The sequence below is a fragment of the Magnolia sinica genome, chromosome 19 (genome assembly GCF_029962835.1).
Source record: "Magnolia sinica isolate HGM2019 chromosome 19, MsV1, whole genome shotgun sequence".
Classification (NCBI taxonomy): Eukaryota; Viridiplantae; Streptophyta; class Magnoliopsida; order Magnoliales; family Magnoliaceae; genus Magnolia; species Magnolia sinica.
In genome coordinates, this window is record NC_080591.1 from 3,670,266 (window position 1) to 3,698,265 (window position 28,000).

Here is a 28,000-nt window from a genome sequence, read left to right on the forward strand (position 1 = left end):
ATTGACCATAAGTGAATTATTCTTTCTCCAAATTTTTTAAATTACAATTTGAATCCCGTAAATTAAATTCACCTTGTCGCCCACTTTTTAATCTTTAAAATGGAGTTTGTGCATGAGATCTACCTGATGGGAAAATAACTAATGGTCTTATTTCAAAAAAAAAAAAAAAAAAAGTCCACAAATCAATGTTAGGGTCAACACATACAAAAAAAAAAGAAAAAAAAAGGAAAAGAAAAGAAAAGAAAGAATCAAAGCTTAGGGTTGTTCAGCCAGTTTGAGTTTGATTTTGGGACCCTGTTACCCGCATACTTAATCAGTTTGATTTGAGTAGATGAATACCACGTGTACAAATTGTGAGTGCCTGCCAAACAAGAGTTAACTCTGCCAGAGTATAAAAAAAGATCCTCTAATCTCTAAGCTTACTCAACAACAAGGGAAATGCGTGGTCCACCGTGTTGTTTGTACAGAACCCAACCTATCCAGCAGAAAGATGCAAATCTCAAAAGCCAGTCTGCGCCAACCACCGTGTGGACCATAATTTAGAGATATTTGGACGGTTGTCCATTGTTGTGCTTTGTTGACCCATACACTGATTTTTGAGATATTCCATCATAATGCATTGTTGGATGTCATACTCAACATGGTGAACCCCACTATTGAAAACAATCGACAGTCCTCCTAATACCTTCAAAATCACGTTGTGAATTTTGGCCCGATTTTTGGAGAGTCCAGCTTTCATGACTGGCTATCATGCTTAGATGGTTCTAATGGGATAGACACAACCATGCGGGCCCACATACATGTGGATTAGCAAGCAAATGTTCCCCCAAAACACCCCCACTGTAAATGGGCAATTCATTCCGACAACTATGACAGTTACATGCATTTCAGACCATCCAAATACCGACCAGACAGACGGCAAATGGCCATCGCCTATAAATTGTACGGAGAAAACGATGGACGGCGTGTATACAGAGCACCTGAGGTTTGGATCTGCTTTTGTTTTTGGCTGATTTTCTAAAATGATCTTGGAAAACGGATGGACGGCGTGGATATAAAATAGACATATCAATGTGGGCCCCACTGTAAGGCTGCGCCTAATCCAAAACTTGTGTGGCCCATTAATGGTCAATCACCACTGTTCCCTACGGTATGATCCACGTAATAATTGGATCTGCTTCATTTTTGGGATAGCGCCCTAAAATGATATGGAAAAGCGGATGGACGGCGTGGATACTTAATACATACATCAAGGTAGGCCCGACGTAAGGGCCGCACCGTCTTGGGTGAGTCCGGAGTCTCAACTAACCTCAGGTATTTCCCGAAGAAGAAAGAAGAAGACAAACGGAGGAAAAGGAAAATGCTTAGGGTTTTTGGGAAGAGGTTTCTAGGGTTAGGGCATCAAAATCCAAGCCCTCAATGCCCTTTGACTCTCGCCCGTCTCTACCACGAGCGGGTGGTTGACCACTACAACAACCCAAGGAATGTCGGATCCTTCGACAAGAGCGATCCGACAGTTGGGACGGGCCTGGTGGGGGCCCCTGCCTGCGGCGACGTCATGAAGCTCCAGATCAAGGTCGACGAGGAGTCGGGGAAGATCGTCGATGCCTGCTTCAAGACCTTCGGATGCGGCTCCGCCATTGCATCTTCCTCCGTAGGTCGTAATTTCCCCTAATCTCGATTTTTCTTTTTGTTTTTTGAATGTCGTATTTCTAGTATTTTTATATATAAAAAAGGAATTTGTGCTTTTGATTTAGGGGGATATCTGCCTAAGTGGGGCGTACTCAATTTGGGCATACGTCAAAGCGCTGATGATCCAGATCGTCTATAGTTGTGTCCCACAATGGATTTGTGATGATAAGGAGATTGCATTCATTGTACGATCCTAATTTTAATCGGACTGATGGATTTTGCGGCATTCAGTGCTGACTTATTTCCAATCTTTTATTGTTTTTCTACCAACCATTTGTACACCACAAATTGGACCATTGGATTATCCGCTGTGATGTTTCTGTACAATGTCTTGTCATCCTGGGCCCTCCTCGAGAACCATCCAAATCATGCACCTTTCCGTTGTCAATTGCTGATATCTAACATGATCGTGGACCTTTTGTAAGCTGGTTTCTATGGATAGTTTCAAAGAATTCGATTTCAGTGGATTGTTTCACTTTAGGAATGCTTATTACGTGGGTTCAGGTCAACCAGAACCCAACTGACCCAACCCGATTTCAATTTGGCTTGGTTTTGGGTTGAGCAAATTTGGTTCAGTTTAGATTGGGTGGGGAATAATCACATGCATTTGGGTTGGGTCGTGTTGAGTATAGAGGAATTCAGGTTGGGTCAGTTTGCAGGTCGATTTTAGTGGACTTCAGGTTGGAATTCGGGTTGGATCAATTTGTAGGTTGGGTCCTCTTGAGGTCATGTTGACCCTCAACCCGACACAACCTGCCTGTGTCTCATCCCTACAGCTTATTCCCCCCCGATGCAGGACAATTAACCACTTTCTCTAAAAGCTCAAACTGCTAGAGTATGACGAATTAATCCCTTTATCTCATAGCCCAGGCCCCACATCTCATGGGTTAGGACCTCGGCCCACCCCGAGTGTGTCCCCGCATCCCATAGGCTACCCCACTCAAGCCCGGTGTGAAATGCGCATTAATCACCCCCGGCGAAGAGTCTCGTACATGAGACCTCTCCCGTGGGCCTCACCCACCCTGAGTGTGCCCCTGCATCCCACAGGCAACCCTACTCGAGCCCGGTGTGAAAATGCCCCTGCATTAATCACCCCCGCTGAGGAGTCTCGAATACAAGACCTCCCGCTTTGATACCAATTTGATGCAGGACAATTAACCACTTGCTCTAAAAGCTCGAACTATTAGAGCATGGCGAATTAATCCCTTTATCTCATAGCCCAGGCCTCACATTTCATGGGTTAGGACCTTGGCCGAACCCCCTTCGTGGGCCCCAAATCACATTGGTACTGCCTCACATGGGCCACCCACCCCGAGTGTGTCCCCGCATCCCACAGGCTACCCCACTCGAGCCCGGTGTGAAATGCGCATTAATCACTCCCGGTGAGGAGTCTCGAACACGAGACCTCCCCCGTGGGCCTCGCCCACCCCATGTGTGCCCCTGTATCCCACAGGCGACCCCACTTGAGCCTGGTGTGAAAATGCCCCTGCATTACACCCCCCCCCCCCCCCCCCCCCCCAACAAAAAAGAAAAAAGAAGAAGAAGAAGAAGAAATTATGCCCTGTTTGGTAGATGAACTCATTTTCGGGCGTCTACCAAACAGGGCCTTAGCAAACTGATTACTTCTTTATTGGCTTACAAAATGAACGCTAACCAGTCAAACTCGATTCCATGAGTTTGTAAGTAAATATACTTTATTTTTTAAATCATCGACGTTAAAGAATATCAACCATCAGCAGGCTGTTTTCCCTTGTTTCAACTCGTTTCATGATCGAGTGGGCTACAAATGTTAAGGGTCTTTTTGGTTGTGATTTTATCTTCTTAGGAGTGTAGTTGCTGCCTGCCCTCTCAGCAGGCTGTTTTCCCTTGTGTTTCCTTTTTTTCTCTTCTTAATGAATTCATCTTTCAAAAAAAAAAGAAAAAAGAATATCAACTATCATGTTGCTTCTGTGCATCTTCCAGTACTGTCAACTGCTGTTTGATTTTCGTATCAGAGTAACCAACTTTTTTTTTGTTTTTACTACTTCAATGGGTTTTTCAATTTTGATAAATTGAACCATTGTGCTCATGATAGGAAAGAAACTGATATTGTTATCATTGAATACTCTTTTTTAGCTACTGAATGGGTGAAGGGAAAACAAATGGAGGAAGTATTATCCATCAAGAACACGTGAGTTGTCCCTTTTCCTTCTTCTTTTTCTAGCAGTGATTTAATCATTTGCAACAGAAATGTGAGGTTTACGCAAACAAGTGCCTGATCCTTCTCTGGGATGTTTTACGAAATTTGGTGTCAATGTTACATTTCTGGCTGTGACATGCCATGCTTGTCCTTGATGAATTCCCTTAAATAAAGGTAAGACCGAAAGAACATCATAAGGGTGGATTGCAAACTGATGGATGACAGGCCATCCATGTGATGATGGGAAAGCATTTTTGAAGAAGATAGCACTACATGGAGGTTCCATGCCCTCCAAAGTACAACCCTGCCACTTGTTGGTAAGCAAGAAGAGAAAGGTTCTCTTCAAATAGAGGTGCAAATGTGCCACTAAGGGTTCAAGCATCCAATGCTCTATACCAACCTTGTCTAACATCACATTTCATGTGCTACTTATCTGGCATCCAATACTACGAAGCATTTACTTGCTACTTGGTTCAAATATTTCTTGAATCCTCTAGACATTTTTATTGATATGAGATAGCATTTGATTTTTTTATTTTTTTATTTTATTTTTTATTTTTTAATGGGTATACAAGAGGTTTCATTACATCTAAACCTGCTATATCGTTGTTAGATAGGAACCAATTAAGGATGTGTCCGTGTGGAAGGTGTCTTCCAAATGTTAAGCAAGCGACCTTAGGCAAAAAACTAAGGGCCTTTTTGGCTGGTGACTAAAATTTGAGTTCATCTCATTTTAGTTAGCGGTAACTTTGCATTAGAGGTCTTGATCTGTAATACATAACTACTGTTAACTTGAACTTGTTATGTGTTATAGATCAGGATCTCTATTACATAATTACTGTTAACTAAAATTTAGCTTTTAGGCTTCTACCAAAAGGAATTAAGTTGCTGCTTTATATATATATATATATATATATATATATATATATATATATATATATATATATATATATATATATATATATTAAATTTAAGAGAGAAGGTAGAATAGGAAAACACACTGTTTTGTTGGCTATGGTTTTATTGCGCTTTGCAAGCCTATTTGACATTGCATGCTCTAGACAAAAGCAAGTTCCCCATTGGGGGGTCCCTACTCATGGTTTAGTGGTAGACTCACAAGAGTTTCAATACTAAGGTCATGGGTTCAAGCACCCATTGTGGTGTGTGTGGGTGTGAGGGTGTGTGTTGAAAAAAAAGTTCTAACATGCAATAGATAGGTTCAATGTTTGAAGTATGGATATCGCACCATGCATCGCACACTTGGGGCGTGTTTGGTTTTTGGGGAATTCACTACTTGGTTTTTATGTTTCCTGGGGAATGTTAAGAGTTGACCTATTGTTTCCTGGGGAATGATTAAATTTTGTTTGGTTGATACATTGGGTTTTTTGGGGAAACCTGGGAAAAGTCTAAATTCTGTTTTAATTCCCCAGGTTTTTCATTTGGGACAAGTTCTTTGAGCAAAAAATTGGTGAATGGAATTCCTGGATAATCTAAAACCTATCAAAAAGTGTGAAGCAAATGTGTTATCACAAAAATCAGGAAATTTCTAAGCTGAGAAATATAAAAACCAGCAACCAAACTCCCCTTTGGGATACTAAAATATTGCGGGAAACACTGGGAAATATCACATGTATTGCGTAATGCAGTGTGAGGGGAACATTAGGAAAATGGTGGAATTTCTCACCAAAACTTCAGGAGATGTTAAAAGTACGATTACACTTCGAACTCAAAACAATATAAAAAGCTACGCATAATAGTCTTCCATTGTTTAGGGGACAAAACTATGTGTTGTCGACCACAAGTGATGCAATTATAACAATTAATTCATATTATTCAAATGGCATACAATGCAAGCAATAGAGCATAAAGTTACAACCAAATACTGACCAAAATGGTGGAATTTCTGACCATGCAATGCATTTTTCCTTAAATATCATTGTCTTGTTATACCGATAATATCAGCTGATACTATTGATACATAGAACATTGGTTAGGCTAAAGTGCACTATTGGGCATGATCATCTTGGCATGTGAGCATTGTTTAGTAAGCATATGTCAGCATGCTCCTTGCCAAGGCTTTGAATATCTGTATCTGACGACATATTGACTGGGCTAAAAAGCAATAAGATAAGGTGCCCTATCGAAGGGTATTGGATCATATCTTGTGAATTATTTGTTGACGAGAAAGCAGAAAGATATTTGGGAAAAGCATAAAAATGCGAAAAGCTATCAAGCATTTTAACTGTTTGAACATAATTTCTGTCTATAAGATGTTTAATTCATGAGTTGTTAACACAACTGCCTAGGTTTGATAATCCCCAGCCCATCTTCATGCTGGCACACACGTGGTGTGGCAAATATCTAAACCATCCATCTGGCGTGCCCTGCCATTTAGATGCCTCAATCCAAAATTGGGCTAATCCATTCACGAGGTAATCCATAATCTACGGAACAAATGAACAATTAAGTCAAGTTTTTGAGCTGTCCATTTGTTCTGTAAACTGTGGTCCATCTAATTAATGGATTGCCCTGATTTTTGTACATGGTGGGTCCTACCTGATGGACATCATCTTGTCACGTGTGCAGGCATGCAGATGGGTTGGGCATACCTCCACAACAGACATCCCAGCATATGGTTTGCAGATGTTGGGTGTTTCATATAAAATCCAGTGCATGTGTTGTTGTTATTATTATTATTTCTGGTATTTGTTGCGTATAAAAGCATTTGTGGATCGTGTAGCAGAAATATGCAAGGTTTAGAACAAGAAACTTCCGGTCATTTGTTTTTTTTTTTTTTTTGCATCCTCTTCTTTCTCATATCTTTCTCAATACTGCAGGGAGATTGCAAAACATCTTTCACTCCCCCCAGTGAAGCTCCACTGCAGCATGCTCGCAGAGGATGCGATCAAGGCGGCCATAAAAGACTACGAAGCAAAGAAGGCCAGGTTGGGAGGAAACGTTGAGTCTGCTCCAGCTGACAAAGCTGCCAATGCTTAATGTCGAGTCTACTCCAGTGGACAAAGCTGCCGTTGGATTACCATGTATGTAGCATACGTTTGGAAGAACAGCTTGTTCATTTACTAGTTCTAATAATGGACCATATTTGCAATCCAGTTGACTGTTTCCTCTCGGCTTCTCATTTATTACAGAGGGACAAGATCCCATACATATGGTCCCTGGTTCAGTGATCCATACTGCTGATCTGATGGGCTCCGCCATGGATTGGGAATGCCCTAAGAATCTCCCAGATTGGAAGAATATAACCTGCAAAATCTAGTATTTAGAGAGAAATACATCAGTGCCTACATTCAATGGAAAATAGGCCAAAGGTCTAAGAGTTGGGATCTCTGTTGTGGAGATCTCTTGGGCATATCCACATCCAATGGGTCCATCGTGCAGCATTCCAGCATGGATCGCCAAAGCATGGTTACCCACACGCACGGAATCCTGTCTGTTAGGGGGGGACCACTGATTCTATTTCTTGAATAAGTTTTACACACCAAGATCCCTAAATGAGAAATTAGGGGTGGTGCCGTGGAGAGGCTGTTAGGTCGAATCAGGCAATTCCTATGCTAGTTGAGTTTTTAGGTTTTCCATCTTGGGATCAAAGATTCTCAATCTGGCGTGCCTCAGCTGTGTGTAGGTGCCCTGGTACAATCAGGCAGCTCCACACATTTGGTGGGCCTCACAAATTCGTTGAATGTGGACAGCTGGTTGATCTTTTTACTGTCCATTTCTTTTATCCATGTATTGCCTACCCACAGGCTGATGAGTGGAGCAGTTACTATTTTTATCTTTCTAGTGTTCATTTGTATGTAGCCAATTAAAAGATTGGGATCATCCAAACATTGTGGTTTTTGGACCCTGGTCCATTTGCTATTGGAAAGCATCAAATGAATGGTTCTAATCTTTGGATATCTCCCGCGCCCTTCATGAACCTATCATGAAAATTCTACCAAACAAGGCAAATTCATCCTGGTTGATCTACGGGTAATTTTAATGGAGTTTAATATCATAGCAAGGTTGTTAATATCTGAAAGCATGGAGTTTAATATCATAGCAAGGTTGTTAATATCTAAAAGCACCATTGAGATGGGGTTTCATTAAGGTATGGTATTGTGGCCGTGTGGTGGCCGATGGTTTTCACCTTGGATTGCATTTTAAACGTAGATATGAACTGTTCATGTTGCAGATTCTATTTTGCTACCTATGCCATGCTAAGAAACATTTGTTGAACGGATGATTGTGTATAAAGATGACTATTTGAGTGAGAACCGTTTGTCCTCAAAAATTGTGATTCTGGGAGTGCTTTGGGTTGCATCTCTCTAGAAGCACCCAAAAAGAAAAAAAGAAGTCATTATTTAGGGTGCGTTTGGCAGCACTTTCAAATTGAAGAGGAAATAACCAAATTGTAATTTGGGTAAATATTATATGGGTGTGCGTTGGCTCTAACTGCATTTGGGTTACTCTCACATTGGACGTGAAAGGAATGTAACGGTAATTTGTGGGCAACTTACACATGATAACACTAGGGAGAATCATTAGCTGCTGTTATTTCCTATCTGATTAAACAAAATTTTCACAATTCAATTCATTTGTGCATCCAAACAAGAGCTCAGCAAGCACGTCTATCCAATTTTAGAATCTTTAGATACCCATGATTTGAAATTGATTGAAGGGGATGATAGTGAAGTAGTAATACTCTGCAGTAGGATTAAAAGTTGGTTTTGATGCCCAAACCAAGACCATTGGCTTTGTTTAAGACATTTTTTTGTCATTGACTGATCATGAGCTTGCTACTATGATTTTGGGTTCATGTCCATTTATGCCGACAACATGTCCGTAGGTCGGCAGTGGTAATCGAGACACTTGGTGATTAATGGATGTTCACCTTGAAGTGGTAACAGAGATCATCAGAAGGTCTTGGGATTCATTTTGAAATCCAATAGACCCCATATCAGATTGGTGGACCTCATGGCCCGATAAACAGATCACCATCTCTGATGTTGCATCAATCAACAGATCACCATCAGCTAACTAGGTACTAGGTATCTCGCTACCTTGGTATTGTATGCTGGCATATACTACATGTATTGTATAATCATCAGCTGCTTGTTGTGCTGGACAAGTCCTTGATATAGAGTTATCTAAAATCCCATGTTCCCCGAATCTTTCTAACTGGCCCGCTTGATGAACGTGTCCGGCCAATTGATACGCCATGCAACTTTCTTGCCTTGTTCTTTCTTCTTCTTAGTAGTCCAATCTACCATGGAATTTTCATTCATTCTCTTATACCTGTGGTCTAATCCTTGCATCATATGATTGCGCATGCACATGTCCTGGATTTATGTGGAACTGCCGATTTTCTGATATCGGTTCTGCCACGGATGCATTGCGGCCTGGTACATGTGGACACCATCCAAGCATGGCATATGGTCACCATTCCACTAGTAAAGGCGTGTGATTTCAGCCATGCGCACCTTTTTTAAGTATCCTTTTCTGTAAGGTGTTGTTTCTTTGATAGAGCTCAAAGGGATCAACTACTTGCAACCTTTTTGTCCACATTTACAGTACAATAGTGTAAATTTGTACTAGTCAGTTACAGAAAAATGTAACAAAAAGGGTGTATCTATCAATTGGGTGTGCAGATTATTTCAATTCATTAAAAAAATCCCTCCCACGTGTACCATAAAAAACAAACGTGCCTAGAGAGACTTTCAATTTAAAAGGACCCTAGAAAAATTCCTCAAAATGGTCAAACTCAGACAGCTATAGGAGATTCCTAGGGTGGCCCACCAATGGAAGATGAGAGGCTGAGCTTCGTTGGTTGCGTACTCGCAACTTATCTTATTCTCATCCTACTGGCCAAAAACCATCGCACCAACTTGAAAGCGATATACAAGAGTATATGACAACTGGGGAAGCTGATTGCTTGCTGCAGCCCCACTGTGGGGTATGTGTTTTATCCGCATTGTCCATCCATTTTTTCAGCTCATTTTAAAGTGTGGGTAGATCTTAAGCACTGAACCATACCACAAAGAAGGGTGGGGACTGAAGATTTACTATGGAAAAATTATAGGGAGCACAAAAGTTTTCAGAGCTCACATTATTTTTAAATATTTTTCTTCACGTTACGTTATGAATAGATTGGATGGTAAATATACATCAGGGCAAGCCCTAAGAAGATTTTAACGGGGGTGCAATTATCCCAATGTTTCCTATGATGTGGCCCACTTAAACGTAAGATCTACCTATTTTTTTCGTTCATACATTGTGACCGAAAAAAATTATGATGGATAGCTTGGATAAAAGGCATATGATGGTGGGCTTCATAAAGTCATGCCCAAGATGAAAGGTGCTGAATACAGCATAGTATTCTCTTAGATTGAACCGTAGGCTGCTGCCGTGAATAAGTCACGATTAGCATATTTAAAAGTTGCATAGGTACTCTGGTTGAGCCTCATCTTTGATAGTGACCAGTTATTGAATCAAATTTTGCCACGTGTTGCGCTTATTAACTTAGGTATATATAGGGTAGGGCAGGGCAGTACTCAATCTTTGATTGTGACCTGCTATTGAATCAAATTCTGCCACGTGGTGCAACTATTGACGTAGCTACATGCATTGCAGTACTCAATCCGCGTCGCATTTCTAAAGTACACGAAACAACAAACACGCAAATACAATTCGTCCACACGTGCCATTGTGTGCACGCCGTGTGATCAGATCATTTCATTGGGTGGATCCAACAGTCTTATGTCTTGTGGTCTGAAAATTGGGCCATTCCAGTCATCAAGTGACCCAGATGTGTTCGTCAAGTGTTGACCGTTGGCCAAACATTTTAGAACCATCGATTTCGTTTACGTCCATCTGGCCCACCTGATGGATGGATGAACTAATTTCGTGGGCCACGTCACATACACAACAGGTCCCACAAGATGAACGGCTTGGATCTCATCCAAACATGTTACTTAATGGCTACTCCTGCGAATACCTTTCTTAAAGATCATTTTCCAAGCTTTTGAAGAAGAGAAACCAACAAAGCATGATGAAGAGACATCCACAGCATTTTGGTCCACATGAACTGTGTCACTAGAAATCCATGTGTACGTACTTGCATTTCCCACTGCTTTCTATCTTCTACATTTTATTTTTCTTGCCAGGCTGGCAAGTTGGCGAGTAATGCAGCTTATCCTAGCCGTGTGTTAGAGTTTCACAAGGACCTCATAGCCGATCATCCCATCGCAGGTTGGTGGATGGATTAGATGCATCCGTTTAACCGTAAAGAGTTGGAAAGATGGACGACTGACGATCTAGATGCAACACATGTAAGTTGTGTACCCGATCAACCGGCAGGGCAGAATTTTTCCTCATGGGAAATATATGGAAGGACCCACGTGATGAACGGATTGGATCTCACACAGACCAGTACCCACGTGATGAACGAACTTGCGAGTACCCATAGCCTATCTGAGAGTAATCTTGCAACAAAATTCCAAGGGGCTCTGAAAGTTCCGGAACCGTCTAGCTGGCATGAGCTGGCTGACGTGGAGGGTGTGGGTTGGTGGAAATCCTGCCACGTGTCAGTTGGGTTCATGCTTACGGACATTCGAGGTTGGGCCGTCTAAAATATCGTGCTCGTGCGGATAAGGGCGTTGTATGTGCATGGGGTGTGGCTGTGGCTTTTTCCCATCTTTTAAATGATTCCATGCATTCTGAAAGAAAACAAGGGAAAGAGCTGGCCACGGTGGGGCCCACCCTTTTGGGTACCATATACTCCACTAATTATTTATGCCCACGAAAACGAACGGTGCCCCCACCACACACGTCATCATGCCCTCTCTGATCTCCACCATACACGTGTGCATCTATCAACAGTGGGAATGATCCATTGGCACATTTATGTGTATCAGTACCACTGATCATGGACCGCCCGTGGTTGTGCCACGTGTTTGGATTGGAGGTGAGGGATGGTACACATTAACATGGCCTAATGGCCCACTGAGTCTATCTTCCTCGAAAATAGCAACCGTTCATTCATGAATGTGCGGAGAATATTCTACACCGCTCATGAAAACTACTGTATTTTTGTTTCTTGAGAAAAGTTTGATACTCTGGTAGAGCAGGACAGATGATACTCATATACATAGAAATAACTTAAAAAGTACTTACGAAGTATACATGCAAGTCAAATTAAAAAGATTATAATTACGGTTCTTAGTTTAGATGCATCGTGAACCAAAATATGAACAGATCAGATCACCTAGCTATTCAAATAGCGAATATTTATTAAACAGTTAAAAATAATAATAAAAAAAATTCAATAATCTTACACCAAATAACCGCACGAATACCTGGTCCATCATCTTAAATGGATCATTCAATATAAATATTTAATAACTTTCCAACACATTAGCTTCATTTCTAAAATTCAGCTGATCAAATTAATATCATGCACCGGGCTTCCCATGAATCAGACATCAGAATTATTGGACCATCTTATTTTGGGACCGGTAATATACGCCACGTGTACAATTGGGTGCCTGTGTATGAAGTACCATACTCTGCCAGAGTATCATAGGATAGGCAGAGTACGCAATCTCCTAAAAAATCGTGCATTTGCTTTGCCAAAATTTAAGGTACGGCTGAACTCGGTGGATACTATATTCGGAAACGGATTGACTACTCCCCCGGACACCACCCAATGGCTGGTGTTCGGTGCTATTTGGACCCCAACATGATGTATGTGTTTCATCCATGACGTACATCTAGTTTTAAAGATCATTTTACGGTATGAGTCAAAAAATTAGATATATCCAAATCTTAATTGGACCACATTACAGGAAACAGTGTTGAATGAGGGTCGATCATTAAAAACATTTCGGGGGTCATAAAAGTTTCGGATCAATCTGATCTTTGTTGTTTCTCTTCATCTGGGACTGTATGACCTAATCAACAGGTTGGATGTCAAATAAACAGTATAGTGGGCCTTAGGAGGATTTTAATGGTGGATATCCAATCGCTATTATTTTCATGTGGTGTGGTCCATCTGAGATTTATATTCCTCTCATTTTTGGAATCAAGACATAACATAATCTTTAAAAATGGATGAACATAATGGATGAAACACATACATCATGGTGGGGCCCACAGAGCACCGACCATCAGCCACGGAGTTGGTGGCAGGGGGAGTAGCCAATCCGTTTCCACTATATTCAGTTCGTACCATTAGAAGGTCTTGGTGCAATCGGGTTTACCAATGTCAGTGTGCACCGCATATAAAGAGAGAGGATATTAGGTGGGACCATTGATAGTTTTTCCGAACCCAATATTAAGCGGATTCAATCATCTAGTGGGCCACACAAATATGTTATCGTACATATTAGAGAAGCAGCTTGGATCTTGGACATGCCGAATCGTTCCAGTCGTTGAGCCTTCAACACATGGCTTGGATATCACAAGAGTAACAATGCAGTTAGCAAGGTTCTGATTTTTAAAATGTGAATGTGAAGGGAAGAATGATCTGACGGTGTGAAATCCATCAATGGAGGACACATAATGGTTAAACTCTCCTATTGGAGTGCCTTGGATTATTTAACATTTTTGCATAGAATAATGGACCATCATCTTGAATGTTGTTTATGGACCATTGTTCCTAAAGTGTATCTTGAACCGTGAAGATGTTGAGGAAGCCACCTTTTTAATTATTATTTTTTAAAAATTATTTTTTACACACCGTAGTGGGATTTCACCACCTACAGGTAGGCCTTAGTGGGATTTCACCACCTCTGGGTACTTGACCTTTGACCAGGTGTTGAAACTCCTGAGAGTCTATCACCGGAGCAAGAGCAAGGCCCCTGAGGAAGCCACCTTGCATTGTATTTTGCCGGGTCAATTGGATCATGGAATATGATCCTAGATTTAATGGCTACGACACCGACACTTCTTATTTCAATATGCCAACTATATATTCTAGCAGACATCAAACAAAAATGAAAATAGGTGGGACTGTCTTTTTCTCCTTTTGGACCTGACATGAGAGGAGTATCGAGAAAGCTAGAGACCTTATGACCGCCTCTGTGGCCATCCTACCTTTTGTCTCATAATTTTTTTTTTTTTTAATTGAATAATTTTTTTTTCCTAAATTAAATTGTCATGCATCTTGCATAAGTTTTATTTATTTAAATGATACTATGAATAATGAATTGTACAACTATCATCAAGTCACATATATAATAATAGAGCATCTTGATTTATGCAAAGACGTACATGCATAGTGGGGCAACCCACCGAACAACTTGACTAATGCATGTGAGGCTCACCATGACTAATGCATAACATCAATCAATTCAATAGAGTTGCTCTTCATGAAAATAGGATGGCCCAAGGATCATGCCGGTCCAAGCATCATATGGGCCGCATTACAGAAAACAATGGACAAGGATCCAAAAACCTTAAAATTCAAGTGGTGGACCATTTGACAATTGGATTGACATGGTTTTTGAGGCATCCATTTTCATCATAGGACAACTATATTAGACCCATTGGGATGTCATGCATACACACATCGTTGTAGGCCTTACATTCCAACTAACTGCATCCATGACTAATAGGTGAAACATTTCCCAGTTTATTCATGAGAATGTCTCATCGGTAACTAGCGGTTGATGAAAAAAATGGTTCAACAAGGCAGGTGTAGGCCAACAATGTTGTGAACATGACATCTAATCCCACAAACAGAATCACCCCCATCAAATGGTCAATAAAAAATTAGGTTGATCCAATCATCAAGTGGGCCGCACTTCAAACACTTTCTTGAAAACTGCAAAATTGATGTGGTGACCCACTTAATGGTTGAATTGCTAGATTTTTAGAGTTTAGTTGGTAACCTGGTTGAATAGGTTAGATGGCATAGTCAAAACACCCACCTAGATTTACAGCTGCTGTTGTATGTGACACGTTTCTCCCTTCAATTGCCTTTAAACTGGAGAGATGCTCACATCCGAACCCTTCATGTGATGACATGGTAGACGCCTGTAGGATCTAAAGGTACTCGGATCTATGGGCCTTTTGAAAAACCTGCCACTAACAGTGGGGCCCACGAGATGGATGCATCAATCCAATGTACAAGTGTAGTTTTAATAGATGCCTCATGCCATCGTCTCCCATCTTCCGAAACCTAAAAACATGTCTGGTCAATTCATTTTTTGGACCACGTGCATGAAAAATGGACGGCGGTCTATAATCAATGGTCTGCATTCGGTAAGGATGGGAAACGCATACTTTTGGTGAGGCCGTGATTGTGGTCCCACCTTAATTTATTTGTTGCAGGTATGATCCAAAAAAATGAAGCTGATCGAAATCTAAGGTGCACCACAGGAACGAAGCAGTGGTCACTAAATGGTGGTGATTGAATGCTTACCATTAAAAACTTCTTATAGGGCCCACCGTAATGTTACTTGTCATCCAACCTGAAATAAAAAATATCAGCTTGATACTTTCGTGGCCCACAAGAAGTTTTTAATGGCCGGCGTTCAATCTCTACTGTTTCATGTGGTGTGGTACACCTGAGATTTGGATCTTCTTCATTTATGCGATAATATTCTAAAATGAGTTTTCAAGACGGATAGAAGGCGTGGATATACAACTCATATATCAAGGTGGGCCCCATGGTCATGGCCTCACCGAATCTGCTCTCTCGCATTCAATGTACAGGCACGCCTCCCCAGATGAATGGACCAGCTCCTTTTTATGATATGATATCTTCATCCTTTGGAGCTTGAACATCCAGGATCGAGTCCTCGTGTGCCACTTGGCACGTGTGGTAGTTGGGTTTGCGCGTGCAGATGCGAATAGCATTCTTCTTGCCTCGAGCTGATGACACTGCCAAATAAGGAAAGGCCACGAGTTATCCCGAATTTCTATTTTTGGTATGTGACGTGTCTATATGTTATTGGCCGAAAAGCGCCTGCCATTTCCTGATGATTGGTTGTGAGCAGCCTCGAGAATGTGGAATTACGGCAGATACTTTGGTTAACGATTTCCTTCTGTCTTTGTCGCAACTGAAGAAGCAGCTTGTGTCGCCGCCCACTGGACCCCACATGCTGAGATGGTCCCTTCATTTGAACCGTCAATAATCTTTTTATTACCATAAATAATATTCATCGATGATCCTGAGGTCCGAGTTTTAAATTCATCTAAAGATAGTGATAGTCAGAATCACAGTTAAGATGCATGTGTTAGTTGGGGATGGGATCCAAGCCATGCATCAGGTGAGTCCAGTCATGTAAATTCCTCATACTAAAATTCAGTCCGGTCTACTTATCATGTCTGCCACAAATTTAGAAATACACCAATCTGATGGATTGGATCTTACAACGTTATGCCCCCCAGTGGGGTGGTGTGTTATGAAAGCCTCCATCTTCTTGTCTATCATCATCAGTTACTCTAATGGTGGGCCTCAACCATTTGATAACCATCCATCCATCAGTGGGGGTCGGTCCACTCTATTCTGCAGTGTTTAATTAATTTGCTTTTCCATCTTATTCTTCAACGGTCACACTCACACATGGATTGTAGTGTTGGTCAGTGGTCTGATTTTCAAATCATTTTTGGAGTGACACAAATATCAAGTGACTTGTACTTGCTCAGTGGTCCAATTTTCAAATCATTGTTAGTGTTGCTTAGTGACTGAGATTTTACTAGTGTCATGGTTAAAAGACTCAGCAACTCGTGCTGACTCATATACTTCTGAGTTGAGTTCTGACTTCCGTTGTGTTGAACCCGTTCGGTTCTGCTCGGTCTAAGTCGACTCAGACCAGTCTGAATCGACTCAGACATCACTCCAAATTGTCTGACTCTTAAAACCAAGGGGTCATAGTTGTTAAAATTTTGATTCGTCAAGCACCCAACAGTCATTCTGCAGATCCGGTGATCTGACAGCTGTGTATGAAGTTTAGGGTGGACCCACCAAGATCTTGGTTGATGTAGAGTGAGCAGCGCGCAGATGCATTTTTAGCATGGTTGGACCAAAAGAAGCTTGAATGGAGGTGAAAGTAGTCCATCGAGTCCAAATAGCTGTAATAAGGTTGTTTGAAGTGTTGCGTGTCAAGAAGAAACTTATTTTGAATAAGGTTGTTTGAAGTGTGAATTGCAAATCAGCTGTAATATAAAAATATACTTTCAGAGCAACTTGCTAGGTATACTGACTGAATTCATCCATTTCTTTATACCTTCAATTCAACACTATACACACACACACACACACACACACACACACACACACACAGAGTTTTAGGATTGTCCCATATTTAGAAATTGCTTATAGTAATGCTAGGAATTCTCTGACAAAGTTATCTTAACGTCATTATTTTTGGTGAATTAGCTAGGTTCTAAATTTTTTTTACTATTTTGAATAACTTCTAAATGAATTGGAGATTTTTTATTTTTTATTTTTATTTTTTTTTTAATTTTTATATAAATGATGTAAGTGAAAAGTTTTAGGATCATTTCTCAATACAATATTATTATTATTTATTTGAGACGATACATGAATTTCAATTTTTTCTTTTATTCAAGGTTGTCTGCTCGAGCAGGACAATAATCTCCTTATCATTGTTTCACATGCCCTCAACCAACCAAGCTTCTCATTCTTCACCGTCCAATTGTACCTAGACACATGAACAGTCATCAGAACATCTCATGTATGTGATTTTTGCACCACTTCCTCCACCGAGGGACCCAGTGGGTTGAATGGTTTGGATCTCCAAGGCCAAGCTTCATGCATGGTGTAGATGGTCCAATAAACAAATTGAGTGCGCCTGGGATGGACCGGAAACACACAAGTGGAATTCAAGATATTCATCCTGTGGCAGCAACCTGCATTCCTATCTCAAAATAATCTAATCTTGGCCCCTCAATATATATTAGATAGACCGTAATTGTACGATGAATTTGAACCGTGGGTCCACATTTTAAATCATCCATTCTTTTCGGATCTGCAGCACACCTGATGGTAGGACCGGACTAATTCTGGCCCAGGGCACATACATACATGGTCAGACTATGCTGATGGACGGTCTTGATCTTAAACACGTCTACCTTGCGAGAACATGCGCACACGACTCAAATGGTATCACGCTGGCTTCGGAAAGAGAAAAATCTCGCTATCATTGGCAAGAGGTTGCTAATTTCACACGCGTGCGAAACCCATGCCCATGCACACGCAAACACATACGCGAAAATGGAACACGTGTTTAAGATCTGATCTTTCCATTAGATGAGCTACACCTTTTACACATTACTTCCTGTAAATCAGGACATTTCAAATCTCATCTGGGTCCAACATGAAAAACAAATGGACAGCTTCTAAAAGGTTGTTTAAACCATCATTTCTGTATTTTCAATGTGGCCCACCCTAAGAGTGAAACGGCCTGATGTTTGAGTGATGAGAGATAAGCATTGTTTCCAACCGGGATGAAAGCTCAGATACGGCGAAAGTGCTTGTACGTGGATGGGTACCGCTCCACACGCGCGTAGAATTAGCTAATCTCTTTTATTCCCCTACAAGGGAGACCGGAATCTGTACAACCTGTGTTACCCAACAACTAAAACACCCTTTGTGGGGCCCATCATGTTGTATATGTAAAATCCCGACGCCGTAAACTGTGGGGCCCACCGTGATGTATGTGTCTTTTCTATGCCGTCAATTTCACTTTATTTTAAGGCATTGAAGCACATCAAAAGCTCAAGCCGACCACACTACATGAAATAGTAGAAATCAAAGCCTACCATTGAAACCTTCTCAAGGACCAAGAAATTTTGGATCTAGCTCCTAGTTGTGTCTTCGCTCCATCGAAGTCTGTGTCAATAGGTTGGGTGACGAATAACCATTACATGGACCTTAGAAAGGGTTTCAATGGTGGACTTCATTATCTTTATTGTTTCCAACATATAGTAGGGCTAAGTGGAGCTTTGGATATGCTTCAATTTTGAGCTCATGCCCTAAAATGATTTGGAAAAAATAGAAGGATGGCCTGAATAAGACACACACACCACATGTGGACTCATAGAGTTTATTCTTTGCGTACTGACTAACTTAGTACACAATATATGTTCGTAAAATTCACTCTATATATCAGGTTTTTATCCTCCATTCCATGACCTAGTCCACGAAATTAGGGAGAGATTAAAAACTCAAGTAGGCCACAACTCTTAGGGATGGTATGCTAGCAATAGATGTGTACATGAGATAGATTTGTGCGTGGGTCACCATAGTTTTTATCTTTCAGCAAACTCATTAATCAGTCTTAACTTGCTAAGACCAAGTAAAAATACAAATATTAGTTATATCCAAGTATCATGCGAGCCACACCGAGTAAAATGAGAGGATTTACGAGTAGTTTTACATTTTTACCATTGGGTGTCTCATCAAAGTTTTATCAATATCATCTATTATTTGGTGTCGATGCTGAAATCTTGTCAATCTTGTTTCGTTATTTTGTGTGCTTGTTGGGTACTTGCAAGTGAGTGAAGATAAGAAGACATTAAGGACGTCGGTTATGGCCCTCTGATGCCTTAGTTAGGGTAGGCTCATTGTAGGCGTAGAAGAATCGGGGTTATTGTGCATACCTTGTTCCATGGTGGGGGATCTATTTATAAGACTTTTAGGTCACTTGTATGTTAGGGCGGATAGAATAAATCCGCTCTCGGATATTCTTCTGATCACACCTTGATCGGCATGATCCTCGACTGAGATCTTGTTAGGCAATCCTACCCATATATGGTGGAAATCCTCTCTCGCTGCTCCTATCCCGAGATTGCAGCCGACCTCCAAGGTCAGCGGTCGAGGCTGAACTCCAATGTCAGTGGTTGAGACTGAGTCGATCCCCGAAGTCGGGTCGGTACCTGAGGTCGGGTTGGTACGTACATGGCCTTTCTTAGGGGGCATTCTTTGAAAACGGCTTCGCTATGTCCTTGCAATTAGGTCAGTTCTATTTTACCTATAACATATGGTTTTTTAAAAAAAAGAAGCATCTCACCTCATGATGAAGTCGCTTTACATGTAGAACAATCTTATACTAAATGACTTCTCAATCTCAATCTCTCATACATGATCCATAAATTCAATGTAAAACCATAAAAAAGAGCCAAATAATAATAATAATAATAATAATAATAATAATAAAATTTTAAAAAAAAAATCAAATGGGCAATGTATAAATTAAAGACAAGATTTACCCCAACTAGAAGAGTAATGCTTGTGATCTACCCCAAGTCGATTTCACGCACCTACATGCGTAGGTACCCACCCGAGAGGGGAAGGGAGAGTCTCCACCGCCATAACATACCCCACTATAAACTCTAATGGCCAGAGATCAGATGGATGAGATTGTCTAATGGGAGTGATTTTCAAGCAAATCATCCATGATAGGGTGGACGTGGCTTCCACCTCACCATGCTGCTACGTGTAGTGCAGAGAAACGGGTCCACCGTACTCCTGTTCTCTTCCGACTCTACCGTATCATCTCAACGACACGTCAGCGTATTATTCCCCCCACGTATGTTTTTCTTAACCTTTGCGCGCGGGAAAATGACGGCCAACTTGCTGCTTTCCAGCCTCGCATGAAATTACTACAACGACGCTCCCTTCGCTTCCAATCTCAGCCGTCCCTTCTGATGATAAGGCTCCATCCACGTTGCATTGAACGATATTCATTCGTTCGAACGACGTACACACGCTCAAGCAACACAAACAAACAAAGAACATAAAGACGAAAATGACCCTGGGCTCATTTGCATTTCATTTGGGTGTCATTTGGCATGCATGTGATCATCATTTGATGTCTATTTAAGGACTGAAAGAGTCCCATGTTAGAGCTCAGGAACAAAGGCAGGTAGAGTGGCAGCTTACTGTTGCTGTTTTGCTTCCCTAACCCTCCTCAAAAAACCCTAATCTCTCCAAATCACACCGGCCCACCTCGACGAGTGTTCGTGATCTGAGGCCAGGATCATCCAGAGAGAGACTAGCCATGGCCCCAGAAGTCCCTGTCGGCACCTTTGCTGGCAATGCCAAGGTTGCGACGCTTAACGCCGGCTACTCCAAGCGGGCCTACGTGACATTCCTTGCCGGCACCGGCGACTACGTTAAAGGGGTTGTTGGATTGGCAAAGGGGCTGCGCAAGGTGAAGAGCGCGTACCCGCTGGTAGTCGCCATCCTTCCCGATGTGCCCGAGGACCACCGCCAGATCCTACGGTCCCAGGGCTGCATCGTGCGAGAGATCCAGCCAATCTACCCACCTGAAAACCAAATCCAATTCGCCATGGCTTACTATGTCATCAACTACTCTAAGCTGCGTATTTGGGATGTAAGTGAACTTTACAATATTAGTTACTATAACTAGTAATTAAAGATAACAAGACATGCATTTATAGAAAAGAGCATTAAATAAGTTTACCATCACACTTCTTTCTTTTAGAATTTTAAGACCATATGTATGTATCCAGCTTAATAAGTGTGTACTGGACCACGGTTCAAGTATCCAACCCCAAACCTATATTCAATTATCACAACTGTAGTGGGCCTATTGATTCGGTCAATCTGAATAATTCAATGGTTAGATCTAAACCAATAATCACGTGTGGCCCACCTCATAAAAGTCTTACAAGTGAACTTTACAATACTAGTTACTATAACTAATAAGTGACTAAGGGTGCAAATGAGATGTACAGGAAACTAGCAGTCCATAAGATTAATCTGGACCTTCCATCCATTTCAATGTCCAATTTTATTATGATGGTATGTTTTCTGACCATTGATCATGGTTCAAATCATTGGATCAAAGAAAAGGCATAACCCATTGAAGTGGGGTCCATCACATGGATTGTGTACCTCGATCACTAGAAATTTTGATTTAACTCATTTGGACTGTTAGAGTTGTACACCAGTCAAACCGAGTCGAGCTTGGTGTAGCTTGACTTAGCTCAGCCACGAGCTGACCCCAACTCGGCTCGGCTTGGTCTTCGAGCTTGACTCACCAGCTCGGCTTAGTTCAATCAACAACTTAAGCCAGCTCAAGCCAAGTTTGAGCTAAGATCGAGCCTGTGCAACATTTTCTCAAACACATGGAGTGCACCTTCAATTTCTCACGGTATGTAAAACAACAACAATAGTTTACAGGTATTTCATCAAACACTCAGTAGCCAACATCAAAATCAAGATACAAAGGTATTTGTTTCATATCCATTCCTTTCTTGCCACCGGCTAACACTTCGTTAAGTCATTTCATCAAACACTTGGTGAGCAACATTAATATCAAAATAACCGAGTCACCGAACTGGTTTGATTCAAGTTGGGGTTCGATCTGAGTCGATTCAAGCTTGGACAACCTCGAACTCGGCTTGAAAATTTTTCAAGCTCCAAAAAACAGCTCGGCTTGGCTCGGACTTAGTTTCGAACAGAGTCAAATCGAGCTTTTTCGAGTTGAGTCGAGCGAGTTAACCGAGCTAACTCAGTTCATGTATAGCTCTGTGGACTGTCCACTTTCTCAAGGCATTGATTGGATGGTTAGGATAATCAGATTAGCGCGATGTTCGATGGATTAACCTAATGGAAGTCGCCAAGATTAATATATGTTCAATACAAATCATTTGCACCATAATCCAATGCAACTGGTTGCATAGCATCATTCCTCACACATGGGTCATTTATGTTAATGATTATCCAGTTAACTGATTGATCAGTTGGGTTTTTGTTATGGTAGTTTGAGGAGTACAGCAAGATGATGTATCTGGATGCTGATATTCAAGTGTTTGAGAACATCGACCATCTGTTCGACGCGGCAGACGGGTACTTCTACGCTGTAATGGACTGCTTCTGTGAGAAGACATGGAGCCACTCGCGCCAGTACTCGATCGGCTACTGCCAGCAGTGCCCAGACAAGGTGACATGGCCCACCGAGATGGGCGTTCCTCCTCCTCTTTACTTCAATGCAGGGATGTTTGTATTCGAGCCGAGCCGTTTAACTTACGACAGTCTCCTTGAGACTCTAAAGATCACTCCTCCAACACCCTTTGCCGAGCAGGTGAATTATAGCCGTGCTTATTTTATTTTATTTTCTACGTTTTCTTTTATTAATGTGGGCTATATATATTTATTTCATGCAACATATTAATGGCTTAGGGTGCGTTTGGTTGCACCAAAGATCATGAAATTTCATGGTGTTTTGCACTAAATTAGAATGATTAATTATGAAATATCATGATTTGATGCAACCAAACGGACCCTTTATAACAAGAAGAAAAATGAAGTTGTTTCTCTTTTATTTATTCTACATTCATTTTCTTCAAGTAGTATGTATTAAGCTAGGTATAAGAGACTGTTGGAATAGGTTAGAGAGAGAGGACATCGAAAAGGTAATGCTCTCGGATACGTCGGACCTTAGACTTTGTATCCAAACCGTTTATATAATGGGCCTCACCTTTAATGTGGGTTGGCTAGACTTAGCTCTTATTTCAGAATATTTCAACCCTTGGATCACTTAACTCTCACTTTTGAGATATGAACAGTCTCCTTAGCTTTGAATAATCAAAGGGTTGAAATATCTCAATCCGGGTTTTATTTTTATTTTTTTAATGTTTTTTAATTGTTGTCGCGTCCATCACGACCCATAATATAAACGGTTTGGGTCATTGATAACTAACCAGATCCAACAGCTAAAGAGCCCATGCATGTTTCCTATTGTAAATTTGCAATACATCGCGATGTATAATAGCGAACCTCTGTTACTCTTCCAGACAATTTTCAGTACTATAACGAACTTGTACATGTCTATTGGTAACACATCTTCTAAGCCCATGCACGTGCCTACACATGCCAGCGTGGCACATGTGTTTGATCTCCAAGCCATACATCAGATACGTTCATTCAGGTGGTGTGCTCCCACCTTTCCTATAAAATAAAATAAAATAAAATCAGGATGGTCCAATCGAATGGGCCACAATATTAGAAACACGTGGACAGCTTAGAAAAACTCGGCTCTTTTGTTCATCCACCTATTCGTTTTGTATACTGTTGGCCACATAAGGAGTCGACTGGCCTCAGTTTGTATCCCTAATATATGGGACCCACCCACATGTTAGATAGCTTGGATCTCAAATCCGTGTGCCATGGCCATGTTGGCGCTTGCAGTGGCATGTAGATGGCCTTCTAGATGACTCCCATTTAAGGATAGATTCATATGTTAGTTTTGCACCATTTACTAAATGGTGGTCACTCTTTAGGCCAATATAGACGGTTGAAATTGTTGACCCAACTACGGATGGAACGTTACATAAAAATTGCACTGAAAAGATAATATTAACCATCTTATTTTTCCCTTTGAATGTGGACCACTCACTATTTTACCTTTAACTGCCCATTTGATAGGCTTCGATTAGATGGTTAGGATGGCTTGATCAGAGTGATTTTAGAGATATGTTCCATCCACGATGTGACCCACAATTTGATTGGTCTGGAAAGTTAGTGCCACAAGTGATGAGGAGTCGCCACCATTTTGAATGATGCAAAACTAATATATTAGTCTAGTCCTGCTGTATCATGCAAAAATATTGCGAGGATGAAGGCAAAGATTGTTGAAGACGGTGGATGTGGTGATGCTTAAATCACATCAAAAGGAGTCGGCTGGCCTCACATCAAAACTTGGTTCTTTTGTTCATCCGTCTGTTCATTTTGTATACTGTTGGCCACATAAGGAGTCGGCTAGCCTCAGTTTGTATCTCATGTATCTAAGATGTGGGACCCACCCACATGACAGATAGCTTGGATCTCAAGCCCGTGTACCATGTTGGCACTTGCAGTGGCATTTAGATGGCCTTTTAGATGACTCCCATTTAAGGGTAGATTCATATGTTAGTTTTGCACCATTTACTAAATGGTGGTCACTCTTTAAGCCAATCTAGACGGTTGAAATCGTTGGCCCAACTTCGGATGGACCGTTACATAAAAATTGCACTGGAAAGATAATATAAACCTTCTCATTTTTCCTTTGAATGTGGACCACTCACTCTTTTGCCTTTAACCGCCCATTTGATAGCCTCCGATTAGATGGTTAGGATGGCTTGATAAGAGTGATTTTAGAGATATGTTCCATCCACGATGTGACCTACAATTTGAATGGTATGAAAAGTTAGTGCCACAAGTGATGACGAGTCACCACCATTTTGAATGGTGCAAAACTAATATATTAGTCTACTCCTACTATATCATGCAAAAATATTCCGATGATGAAGACAGAGATTGTTGAAGACGGTGGATGTGGTGATGCTTAAATCACATCACATCAAGCACCGCCACCGCCACCACTTAAATAACGAGAAGAGTGGGAAAGCATGTGGTAACTAATGGCCTGCGCTACTATTCTTGATTTCCCACCATCCGTACGTTTAAGTGGTGGTGAATCACCTGCCGTGCACCCATAGCTAGCATGCATGTGCATCGATCAATGCAGGGTTGTAGACAGTTGAAATCATGGGCCCCATTGACGATGGAGAAAGCCCAAGAATCATATGGGTCGGATCATCTTAACCATCTGGTGCCAATTGCCAGCCATTGAATAGGGATGCTGACCATTTCCTTTGAATTGTCCATTCTGTGGCTGCCAATTGGATGGTTAAGATTCTTCTAATTGGTGTGATTTTGGGGATATCTTCCCACCAAAATGGGCCGAAAATTGAATGGTCTGGATTGTTGACGCAGGGATCGACGTGATGAGGTAGTTCACCTTCTCATGGGATAATTATTCGTAATCAATGGAGCTTCTTTGAACTCCTTAGAGAGATTCCTAGAAATCATGAAGGAAAATAGAAAAAAATAAATTCTAATAAATTTCAAAATAAATTGATTGATGATCAAAATAATTTTACAATCCTTTAAATAATAATATCAAACTTAGAAAGAAGTTTCATAATCGAACTCCCTAAAAACGTAACTTATTATAAATAGTAAACTTATTATTTGTATACTATCATTTCTACTAGATTTCATGGTTTTTGGCAAAAAATAGTGTCTGATTTGTCCTAACCATGTTATGCGCCTAATTTTTCTAAACTCTTTTCATGATGGCATGACTCCTAAAATTTAACAAATCAAAAGTTATAATCGAATGCAAATCTAGTGTGAGCAATCCGGCGTTGCGGGGTTGGCTAGTTAAAGTAGCTTCTCCTACTCAAAAATTATATATCATATGTTGAATAACTCATTTCAGATTGCAAGATATGCTTGTTTTAGGGTTTTGACAGTCCTGATCACTTCTGTCTCCGATCGGGCCTTCTTTGGTCCATCTTTTTCAAGAAAGTGTATGGACCCGCTCTACATCAATTGACATAGATCATGCAATTGGTGGAGGGATGTCTCACCACCATTTAAGAAATGGTGAAAAGAAGAAGAAGAAGAAGAAGAATTAGGGAGGCAATGGGCAGGGTCGCCTGGCCAACTTGGTGAACCTAGCCTGGCTTTGTGTCGTACTTGGACCTATTAGCTTGCCCATCCGCTGGCTTGGGCTCAGGTCCTTTTAGCCCGAACATGGCCGTGCCCAACTCAATATGTACATGTTAAGCAACACATGCAACTTAAACTATGACATTGGTTTTCATCTTTGAAATGTCTATTAATTTCTGCATATGCTGCCCACCTAATCAATGGTCTTGATAAATTTTCTGGCTGGGCCAGGTCAGGACCATGCCCAACCAAATTCTTGAGCCGGGCTTGGACAGCCGTGCTAGGCCATTTCTGGGCTAATGCCTTGGACGTTATATGTTGAGCCAGACCAGGATTAGCCTAATTCAGCCTGCACATGGATATCTTGGGTCAAGCCAGGCCTAGCCTGGCCCAGCACGCCCATGGTCCACCCCGAAAATGGTGATGATGATAATGAATCTTACCATAGTTTTTTTTTTATTTTTTTGGTAGGATTTCTTGAACATGTTCTTCCAACACATGTACAAGCCCATTCCTCTGATATACAACCTGGTGTTGGCCATGCTCTGGCGCCACCCTGAGAACGTTGAGCTTGACAAAGTAAAGGTGGTCCACTACTGTGCTGCTGTAAGTCCTCTACTCCTTCTCATATCCCTCCCTTCTCTACCTTTAGATATTCGTTGGTCCATCATTTTCAAGTGGGGCCCTACGGTTCTTTGATATGATGGACCCCATTGCAATTAGACCATTCCCTCTAAATATCTCTCAGAATGGAAGATCCTATGTATCTATCTCTCAGAATGGAAGATCCTATGCATCCAATTTTTAGGGCTTAATTTAGTTGAGCATCACCTGCTATACCGTATTTCTTTCCTTAAACCTTCTATCTGAAGTCTATTGATGGAAGGGTTAGGATTGTTCCATCAAGGCCCATTTTGGTCCATGGTCCATGGTCTATCTGCTATGGGGTGAATCAGATCAAGGGTCTGGATCATCAAACAATGGGTCCCACTTTTACAAACAAAGGACCCAAAAAGAATAATTAATCTTTACTATCCCATATTTAGGTGGAAATCCTTACTAATCCATTTTCTCATGTGATACATTCACATGCAGGGGTCTAAGCCATGGAGGTATACAGGACAAGAAGTGAACATGGACAGGGAGGACATCAAGATTCTAGTGTCTAAATGGTGGAACATTTACAACGATGAATCGCTAGATTTCAAGGCTGAGGACCCCACACCGGAGGGCGAGACCTTCTCAAGGCCGTTGATCAAGGCAACCATGCCGGAACCAGCCATCTCCTTCATTCCTGCACCCTCAGCTGCTTAAGGGAGTCCAAAGAGAGTGGTCTGATTAAGGGTTTAGTTTAAAGTTTGGTGTGAAACCCTAATTGAGAAAATAGAGTGTGTGGATACAACTTCCCATCTTTCTTGGGACACTCTCATAGGCTAAAGGAGAGATAGCCTAATTAAGTCTATTGTGAGACTCATTTCACAAGTACATACATAGATTTTTATGCGAGAATGTTTGTTTGTTGTGTTACTCTTTTAACAGGTCTATATAAAATTCATAAGTGGTGTTTGTTCTTATGTGTCCACAACTCTCTCTCTCTCTCTCTCTCTCTCTCTCTCTCTCTCTCTCTCTCTCTC

The 28,000-nt window shown here is 41.2% G+C and overlaps 2 protein-coding genes across 2 annotated transcripts; both read left to right on the forward strand.

Annotated features, from left to right (window-relative positions):
• Positions 1–1,280: 1,280 nt before the first annotated feature.
• Positions 1,281–6,984, forward strand: LOC131235565 (iron-sulfur cluster assembly protein 1-like). The gene is made up of 3 exons (XM_058232770.1): positions 1,281–1,658; positions 3,808–3,862; positions 6,709–6,984. The coding sequence occupies exons 1-3, from the start codon at positions 1,361–1,363 to the stop codon at positions 6,866–6,868; spliced, it is 513 nt and encodes a 170-aa protein (XP_058088753.1). The 5' UTR covers positions 1,281–1,360; the 3' UTR covers positions 6,869–6,984.
• Positions 6,985–20,740: 13,756 nt separating this feature from the next.
• On the forward strand, positions 20,741–27,938 carry LOC131234828 (galactinol synthase 1). Its single transcript, XM_058231808.1, has 4 exons — positions 20,741–21,237; positions 22,633–22,953; positions 26,838–26,972; positions 27,462–27,938. Exons 1-4 carry the CDS (start codon positions 20,902–20,904, stop codon positions 27,678–27,680), a joined length of 1,011 nt encoding a protein of 336 aa, XP_058087791.1. The 5' UTR covers positions 20,741–20,901; the 3' UTR covers positions 27,681–27,938.
• Positions 27,939–28,000: the final 62 nt, after the last annotated feature.